The sequence below is a fragment of the Sphaeroforma arctica genome (genome assembly GCF_001186125.1).
Source record: "Sphaeroforma arctica JP610 unplaced genomic scaffold supercont1.183, whole genome shotgun sequence".
Taxonomy (NCBI): Eukaryota; class Ichthyosporea; order Ichthyophonida; genus Sphaeroforma; species Sphaeroforma arctica.
The window spans coordinates 14,751-25,009 of record NW_014040375.1 but is presented as its reverse complement, the minus strand read 5'-3'; the positions used below and the strand labels follow the sequence as shown (position 1 = coordinate 25,009).

Here is a 10,259-nt window from a genome sequence, read left to right as displayed (position 1 = left end):
TGTGTNTNTGTGTGTGTGTGTGTAGTAGTAGTGTGTGTGTGTTNTTGTGTGTATATATATGTNTATTATATATATATATATAATATATATATATATATATATACGTATGTATGTATGTATATATATACATACATACATACATACATGCATACATACATAATATATATATATATATGCGTCTGTGTGTGTGTATCTGCCTATTTTGTGTGTGAATGTGTTAATGTATATGTACTTTTGTACATTTATGCTTGTGTGTGTATATGTGTATGTGTGTGTGTGTAAGTGTATGTGTATGTGTATGTGCATGTGTATGTATGTGTGTGTGTGTGTGTGTGTGTATATACATATATATATATATATATATATATGTGTGTGTGTGTATGTATATACATATATATATATATATATGTGTGTGTGTGTGTGTATGTGTGTGTGTATGTTTTTGTGTGTATGTATGTCTGTGTGTGCATATACGTTTGTATGCACTCTCGTACACGGTTTAAAATTTTATCAGCACGCAGAGCACGCAAAAAAGTTTTTGTTAGTTGATCTATTGATGACAAAACAACATTGAGATGCAGTACAAGTCAGAAACAATATCAGCGCAATTGAAATTTTTACCCGTGGACTTCGCGAAGCAATTTCTTTTTATCCGAGTCTCTGGGTGCTTCCGGTTCTCTGCTTGTGACTTTGTAAATCAGCTCCTCGGTGGGATTCTCCGCACCCATAGTGTCTGCGAACTTTTCTAACTTTGAGGCTAGGAAATCACCAAGGCCTATCTCAACTTGACCTTGGTTATGAGAGGTACCTATACTTGCCGAGTAGGCCGCCATATTGACACTTCCTGTTGGTCTTGCTATATACTACCACAGTTACAAGTGATGATGATATAAGGACTTCAGAGTATCAAAAGTATCGCAAGTTGCTCACGTGGAATGAAAATCGTTCAAAATTGTACCCGCGGGCTGTTATGTACTATTTTTCCGCTATTACGTCTCTGTTGAGTGTATTAATCAGAAATAAACACAAGTGGTAGTATAGCCTCAAATAAATAAAATACTTACAATAATGAGGCTTTTTACTTTATTATATTCAGTTTGTATAGGAAAATTTTATTTATTTCTTGAAGGGATAGGGGAAAGGTCTATTTGAATCTATGACTACTACATATAGAGTCCATATCTGACCTCTGTAGGTCTTTTTTGTTTTTTAAAAAAATATATAAATAAACAAAGCTGTGTACACATATTTATTTATGCACTGATTGGCGATTGCAGTCATCATTCAGTCAAAGAGTAAATATCTAATCTATTGTTGAATTTTAGGAGGCTATATTTACTTACGTACATATTTGTTTTCTTTTTATTGAAAATATAAATATATAAATAGAACATGTCTCCGTCTCTCCGACAAATTTACGCCCTACGGATTACGGACATATTTTAAAAATAGATATAATAGGGACTTCAAACTCAAAGCGTTGAATTTCTTACGTTTATAACGGAATCCCTAATAAGGTCAAAAATCGTGACAAAATTATGTCGGAACTTTTCATGGTCAAGCCCTTCGGACGTTATATCTGTTTGATTCTATTTTTACGTTCTATTCACTGCTACAGAGAGGGTCATGTTTCTTTTTCTTTTTTAACCCCCCTTTTTCATTGCCTTCTGAATCATACACTTTTTTTTGTGTTATATTTTTATATATTTTGTTATGTCCTACAGGATAAGAGGTTCGGTACTATTGGTACCGAACAGCCAACAGATATCGACACTTGAAAACACCTGTCATATCAGAACAACATGTCAGTGAGGTGTCAAGGGGATACAATTCAGGGATCGTATTAGTTCGAGCAAGGAGGGCTACTAGAGGAGTTAGGTCGAGGAAGGAACCAGCAGATGCTGGACTAGTATTTACGGCAAGGAATAGCGAGCTGTGATAGAGGGAGCTGCTGACGTGAGAAATTCAATTATGGACGGTGTAGGAGGGAACCTCGTAGGGAGAGAATGTAATGGTTGGTGAACTAGGTGAATGGACTGCAGAGAGAAAGCCGCATAGTGTCAGTATAGAGGCAACGATAGTAGTAGACAAGAGAGAAGGTGATTGTGATTAAAAGAGTGAGCTGGTGGCAGGCTAGGAAGTATTGAGTAATCAAGTGCCCAAGCATGGGGAATATGTTAGAGGAATATATCTGGAATATATCCGGTGGTAACATCGAGCATGTATCCAGTTCACAACTTAGGCCTTGGATGCATGTCGAATAAACTGATCGTACACAAACTATTACTGTGTTACTATCTACAATTCGACTTATCGGGTCAATAGGTTGACTATTATATACAGCAACCTAAATAATCACTATCGCAGAAGGCATTCAATTTTTGCTAGAACTTTTAATTTTCAAAATGAGCGGTTTGTTCAATTCGGGCTTACACGAAAGTGGATCAAAAGCAGACAGCAACAATAATTAGAAACTGGAAAAGCTTGATAGTCATGAAACGTCGTTCTTGTATCGATGGTTTGCTTCCTGAAGGAGGCTAAGGCGACCAAGACATATGATATGGTGTTGAACAGGCCAAGAAAAAGACCTCAGCAGGGGCGAACCAAACTGTGGCACTGTTGATGAGACAAGTAGGGTCGACGGTAGATTATAAGCTAAGATCAAAGATTGCTTGTGAGACTACGGCTATGAGGACGGAACAAAACACCATTCGTACGTTTGGGTCCTGCACAACTATGTTTAATAAGGGTCGGTCATTTCAAGTCCAAGGTTGGGCTACCAGACTTGATGTTGATCAGTATTTTTACCACAAACAATGCCAGAAGTTGGCAAAGAAACTCTTTATTGTAGGAATAAGATCAATCGTGTTACAGTTGTCTATGGAACTCATCGAGGAAGAAGAAAGGGCATTATGTTTGTCGACATATGAGTCAGCATACTATAAGGCGGCGTCTGTTGCTGATGACCATAGCGGTACCTCGTCCAGAAGGCAGCCTTTGTCAGGCGCTGAACCGGCGGCACGCAAAAATGCGGAGAGACTGAATGCTCTGATAGAAGCAAGAGAAGAGGTCAATAATGATATGCCAGTGGGTGCAGCTCAAATCAGCGAGACGGTGTAGAATAAAATCGATGATCTAGACGCAGCTTTGAAACGAGTGACAGCCAACAGTCAACGAATCCTAAAAACCCTAAAACCATATGTGCCTCCGCCATTGAAGACAGACGAGCAGATATACAAAAACATCCAAGACAACAGATTTGTGATGGTATACTCGCCCCAGAAGTGGTTGACTCTGTTGTTAAGCGAGCCTAGGATGAAACAAACCACCTATGTGGTGGTAGGGACCCGTGACAGACAATTAGACAACGCTATAGCGGAGTTTGATATGCTGGTATTATAAATGTTCTCGACAAGTCTAGAAGGTAATGTTTGGAAAACGTTTGTAAATTTCGGTCTATCAAGGCGATATTAACGCCTTAAAATAAGTAAACGCTTAGGTCAAGTCTAACATAATTGAAGTTTAAAAAAATAAATAAACGAAATGAGTCTTTTAGTAAAGTTAGGTATGCCTCGTGAAAACAGCAATACTCTGAAGGATTGTGAGTCTGAGACATTGCCTATATATAATTCTCTCAGTACTGCTTTCGCCGAAAGAATTTTATTCAGTGTTTCGTTGTCGCTCTATTACAAACTATGGTATGTTTCGTTGGGGCGAATCCGAGAGACTCATAAAATCCTATCTTTAGAAAAATGAAACATAAAAAATAAAATATTCTTGATGTCCTTAGTTATTGTCTTAACCAATAACTTGCCACCATCAAGAAGTACCGACTTAGCCTTCATCAGACTAGCACATCTGGTTGGCTGATCGGAGGATCAACTAGGTAACGTTAATAGTCTCTAGAAACCTATATTCGGTTGAGCCATCCCGCTACCGAAGTATTCAGATATAAATAAAGTTGGAAAGTAAATATAGTTATATTAATAGAACAAGACCAACTCTTATGTTTGGTATTTTACTGAGGCCTTCTAATGGTCTCGGCCAAATATCTGATATGTAAAATGGAAAAGGTATTAATTAATAAAACCATTAAACCCCATTTAGGAAACTTAAGTTCCTCGTACTATTAAGAGTACATTCAGGAAACTTAAGTTCCTCGTACTATTAAGAGTATATTTAGGAAACTTAAGTTCCTCGTACTATTAAAAGAACGTTTATAATTTACGTACTGCTTAAGAGTACGTTTATCACATAGAGTCTAATGTGGAGGCCCGGCTTATTACACAGCCCCCACCCAGCGAGAAGCAAGTTGCTCCCTCGAGCTGATTATGGGTCAAAAAGCGAGAAAGAAAAAAGGCGTCGAAAACATTAAATAGCATAACATATAGTTAATGTTTCTCAGGCCGAAAAGTTAAGCGTTCTCGGATACCCTGTGAGTTTTGGGCTTAGGTACAGTAAGTCCGTGATGGTCGACTGGATGTTTCTTACGCTTCAGTTTCTTAAGCACATATGAAGGATGAGCATTAAAGCTCGGGATAAAGGCTGTAGGGGGATAAGTTTTAACTTCCGTGCCTTCAGACGATGGAAACATGCTATCTTTTTCAGCGTGTGACTTATGCAGGCGTTTACGCCATTTTCGATTAAAGGCTTTTAAATAGTCTTGATTATCGAAGCATCTGAAGTTAACTTGGCCTTATTTACCTCGTACGTTCCACTTTTAGTGTCTGCTACAGAGATTATATATGGACCTATTCATTTAGATGTAAATACAGTAGCATCGGAATTATGTTGACGGACGTTAACTCTGTCACCAACCTGATACTCTGCTATCTTCTTGGTAGTTTTCCAACGCTGTTGCCTTTCTAATAAAGCTATATTGCGTATTTCTCGCAAGCAAGGATATACAACGCTATAAATACGTTGTACCTTCTCTAACCATGGTGACTCATGGTGATCAGGTTCGTCCTTGTTGAAGGAGATTTCTAACTCACTATATCTGCCACGAAAATAGTGAGCGGGTGTAGTACCTGTAGCCGGATCAGCACACTCGTTCATCTGTGTTTGTACCCACTTAAGGTGGTACGGCCAATCATCTGGATCATCCGTTAATGCAGTACGCAAGAAGAATTTAAGTCTTCTATTGCGCGTTTCATTCGCGCCTTTCGTTTGCGGTTTATATGGCACACCTCTCTTATGGCATATGCCTGATACGAGTACTAGCGATTCCATTGCGTCGTCGCAGAACTCGCTACCGTTATCAGTGCACATAATACCCGGCCACCCGTGGTCAGCAAAGACTTAGCAACTTAATTCTGCCACGGTCTGCGTATTCTTATCCTTTAATGGATAGAGCAAGTTAAACCGTGACGCCACATCAAAGAAGTGGCATACATAACGGTCGCCTGTGTGCAATCAGATCAATGATGACCCTGCGCCATGGAACATCTTCAATCACACTCTTCTGTACATGACTGATATACTCTGTCAACTAAAGTTGCCAGCTTAGGGTGCGCGATCCCATGTCGCTTAGCATCTTTAAGTGCGTCTACTACGTTCTGGTGCTTCAGCTTATGGTTTTGCGTCAGCCAAGCAAGAATTTTTTTATCATTCTGCTCCTCCAGAATAAAGGTAGGGTGTTGAGAATCCACTTGCGTGGTCTGTCTGTAGTGTTTCCAGATTCCTGTCCTGCTTTCGCATGAGTGTCATAAGTGCGCTCATGTGCATTAGATACACCGATTATTATATATGTATACGCCACAGGATTGTCTTTCATTCATCCCTTCAAAAATAGGGTTTGAAAGACCTCGGGCTTGGACTTTATGTTATTAAACAGAGTCCTAGCTAGAGACTGACGCTTCTTAACAGTGTCATTAGTAGATTGTATTTCTTGTGCACAGACTTCAAGTGCTGTGTTGCCTTTGAACTGCTTAACGTTCAAGAGGGTAGAGAGTGGAATCTCTGATTCTTTGACCTTGTTAAGGAAGGTCTCAGAAGGGGTCTATTTGGTTGTTCCAATGGGACCTATACGACATATTATAGTATGTCTCCAGGGCGTCTTCTGGACGGCTCGGGTAACCTGATATAGGAAAGTATCTACTTCCCTATCTAAATATATTGGCTCGCATTGTATCATGCTTATTAATTTATTGAGCCATGGATCTTTACTCCGTAATGGGCAACACAACGTGATGGTAGCTTTATGTATATGAACATAATTTAATAGCTGGGCAATTAACTGCCATGGTGGATTGGCCCACGCATTATGTTTGGAGAGGTCTATTTGAAAGGCGTCTCCCAAAGGATGATTTAAAGTCCTGTAATTCGATAGTTGTGCATTATGATGTGCAGCAAACATATCTATAGTATGTGGCCCAAATATCTTTTGAGCCAGTTCAAACCACCTGGGATTACACTTCCAGTCAGTGGCTAGTAACTCATGTACGGATTTATTAAAGTCCGGTACGAAGCGTGATAACATATCCGGTAAATGGTTATGTATTCCTGGCAGATGTTTTATATCAAAATGAAACTTTGATATTGTATCATGCCAGCGACTCAGTAACTGTGAGTCGGGCTTCATCTCTTTCATATATTGAAGAGATTTCTGATCACACATCAGCGTAAATGCTGTTCCGTATAAGTAATCTCGGAAGTGTGTTAGAGCTGCCACTATGGCTAATAGCTCTTGTTTAGCAGTTGGATAATTCAACTGTGAAGCATTCATTGCTCGACTAAAGAATTGTATATATCTAGGTTTGTCATCTATAACCTGATATACTACTCCTCCTAAGGCTAAGTCGGAGGCGTCCGTTGCTATTTCAAACGGCACGCCATCGACTGGTCCTTGTACAACTGGGGCTTGCTGGACTGCGTGTTTGAGCGCCTTAAATGCGTCATCACACTCTTTAGTCCACAAGTCTCCTAGTTTGCCTTTATGGCCAAAAGGTTTAAAGTAATCAACCAAGTGTGGTACTCCATCTGAAGAAAAGTTTACAAACCCACACATGCTGTTGACATCTCTTCCTGTAGTTGGTGTTCGCCAATCTAACAGGTGTTCTACCTTACCGGGGTCGATTTTAATACCTTCCCCAGATATTCGGTAGCCTAAGAGCTGTATTTCGCTCATGGCGAAGTGGCATTTCTTCTCGTTAATCTTGAAGTTTTGCTCGTTGAGTCTCTTAAGGACTCGTCTGACTAATGCGGCGTGTTCGCCCTTAGTTTTAGAAAAGATGACTATGTCATCTATATAGACTTGCACGTTAGGCATGTCTGCAAACATTTCTTCCATTACTTGTTGAAAGAATGCTGGTAAAGAGTGTAACCCGAAAGGTGCACCTCTGAACCTGTATTGTTTACCTTTCCACGTAAACTAAAGTATTTACGATGTGGTTCATATACCTGCATTTGATGGTATCCTTGTGTAAGGTCTATAGTTGTAAATACTGTAGCACCTTCCATCCTTCGCAGTAGCTCGTTAATACTAGGTAAGTGAAAGCTATGAGTCGGCAATAATTTATTTATCGGACCAATATCTAAGCATACTCTGACTTTCTTGAACGATCCGTCAGAGTTATGTTGGTCTACGGCTAGCAGTGCCAAGTTAACTGGCGTCTGTTGATAATTAATTTCAATCACTCCATCTGCTAGCCATTTCTCAACTTGTTCTTTTACCACAGCCTCGTGTCTCCAGGATACATAGTTCCTTGACGGACACTTTAACTGTGTAAAGTCCACCTTGGTTAAGTCAAGGCTCACATATCCGTCGTCAAAACCGAATTTTGCCCAATCTGTTATCTTTATCTTCTTATTAACTAGAATCAGATCCATGATTTTGTTTGCAAAGTCAGGTATTATTGCCTTGACTGTGTCTGACGGGGGCTTATATGGATCCAGACAGTTATCGTCTGACTGATCCTTTAATGGATCTATGTTATTTGGTAGACCAGTTACGGTTATACCTAGAGTGAGTAAATCGCTCATTCCGACTATAATGTCGTACTTCTGTGACATCTTAACTATCACAGCTTGGGTAGTGATATTCCTATCATTGGCCAGGGAGATTCTAACATCTGTGGCCATGGTATCACACTTAGCAGTTTTTTCATCAGCTAAAATGAGGTGAGTTGTTTGTGTTCTCCTTTCGATATCTTTCATTAATGCAAAGCGATCGGATATACATGAAATTTCTGAACCAGGATCAATCAACGCAAGGATTTTATTTCCATTGCAGTATACAGGGATTATTACACGCATCTAAAGAGTCGCTGTATTGTCTGTGTAACGATTGTACCTGGTAGTACCTTCACTCCAACTTAATGTCGGGCTTTTTGTCACAAGACTTAATGTGATAGCCATTGGTCTTCTCACACTTGTTGCACTTAATAGGAAAGTGGGTACAGGTGGATGCATGTCTACCATTCCAATAACCGTTAGGGGTTAATTGGTGCGTGTCATACACACACTGTGCGTCGGCACATTTCTTAATCTCCTTAAATAGAGGTTCCTTGTCCTTCGCCTCCGCGCGTGCCCGTTTATTGGGTAGCGTGGATAGAGTGGAGTCGCGAGCACGTGTATGTTGGGGTCTCTCGTTTTAGGTCTGCCTGGATACGTATCCGTGATCGGTGTGCTCCCGCGGCTTCTTAACGGCCACTTTTCCCTTCGATGTTACTTGATGTGCGGGGAAAAGGGTGGATACAGTATCATAAAACTGTTCCCACGTAAGTCAGGATAGATGAAACTTTGTTTCATGTCCCTTGTCTTGAGCCTCAGTCGCGTGTTTACGTCGCAACTCGGTGTACAGGCTCTCACGGTCGTTATTCCCTATGTTCTTACAAAACACGTACATAATCAGGAACTCGTACCATCGCTGTTCCTTGTCCTTTGTTATATCTGGACGTTTCAGGTCAGCATATAGCTTCAGAATATATCTCTGAATGGGCGTGTTCTCAACTGGTTTAGTTAAAACTGAACTCAGTCCAGGGCTACGCATGTCCTTACTTGACAAGCATGTAACTAACCAACACACAGCTGGCCAGTCACGACAAGTGTCTAGCTCATGCTGGTGTCGCTGCAGGATCAAATAACTTGTACCTGTAGGGTCAAGCGTCTGCATTAAAGCAGAGATCCATAGCTGGGGAGCGATATCATTCGTCTCCAGCATGACCGTAAACGCGTTAAGCGTACGAGTTATCGTTCCGAGGTAATGGTTGTTTATGAAATCGACCTGCTTACTGTTGGCATCCCAGTTCGACTTAAGTCGACTGATCTGTCCCTTGTACTTCTGGTTGTCCCTGTGGTCTTGTCTACGTTGGGCCTGAAGTAACTGATCAATGCGTTTTTGCTTAATCGCAATCGTATTCGCAAAGTATGCTGCATCATCAGCATGATGCGCATCGTGGGCGATTTCCATTTTAATGGTATAATCGTCGACCGATTTGTTAAGTTCGGTCACCTCGTCAGAATGAAAATCCCCTGCGGGTTGATGTAGTGCTGTGCGATCGAAGCAATTAAATTCGACTTCGTTAACACGTCTACGGGGGTGTTTATTACCCCTTGTAAAGTCCATGGTCGAGGCCTTTCGGTGCTCTGTTCCTCGGATAAGGGTTGGTATTATAATATTGGGTGATTCATGCGTCTGGATAACATACCCAGTCTTAACTGGTTTTCGACGATTGCCATCCCAATTGGGTAAGAGTGGCGGGGTATTTCTACCTGCCTCTGGGTCTATAATACCCTCCAGGACAGGTGACTCACGGCCGGGTGTCAGAACAAGCGAGTAATCAGCCTGAACTTTTGGCGGTAGTGCTTCGTAAGGTATAGATACGCTGAGCACATCTGGATCATATGCCTCAGGTGTAGCGCTCGAGTCTTTACGTTCTTCGGGCGTAATTGCCTGTCGACGTTCTGTCCACTTCTGTAGGGCTTCAGTAATGCCCGGGGAAACATGCTCGCGTAAGTGCTGTGTATGTTTTCCTGATCTATACAATTGATCTACATGTTCGACAGTCAAGTCTTTCATAATGGTAGCTAACTGATTCTTAAGATCAGCGTTTTCAGTAATTAACTTACTTATGCGCGTTGGCTTAGTAGTCTCGGACGTAGATTCGGGTATGCCACTTGAGCTTGCCTCCTCTTCTGGTTCCATAATAGGTTCCTTTTGAGATTTGTCCTTGCCCCCCATAATTGGGGACTCCCTTATAATTGGGGACTTTCCTTTCTGAGTTTTGTCAGAAGAATGGGTTGGGACGTCTTGAGAC

At 40.9% G+C, this 10,259-nt stretch overlaps 2 protein-coding genes across 2 annotated transcripts in view; one reads left to right on the top strand and one right to left on the bottom strand.

The window, feature by feature from the left end:
- The window catches only part of SARC_03550 (hypothetical protein), a 4,665-nt gene extending 3,612 nt beyond the window's left edge, over positions 1–1,053 (bottom strand). Inside the window, exon 1 of the mRNA XM_014302645.1 lies at positions 622–1,053. Coding sequence (XP_014158120.1) covers positions 622–833 — 212 coding nt within the window. The 5' untranslated portion in view covers positions 834–1,053. The remainder of the gene's footprint in view (positions 1–621) is intronic.
- A 1,683-nt stretch (positions 1,054–2,736) lies between these two features.
- Positions 2,737–3,120, top strand: SARC_03549 (hypothetical protein; the record flags this gene model as incomplete). The annotated part of the gene is made up of 1 exon (XM_014302644.1): positions 2,737–3,120. The coding sequence occupies one exon, from the start codon at positions 2,737–2,739 to the stop codon at positions 3,118–3,120; it is 384 nt and encodes a 127-aa protein (XP_014158119.1).
- Positions 3,121–10,259: the final 7,139 nt, after the last annotated feature.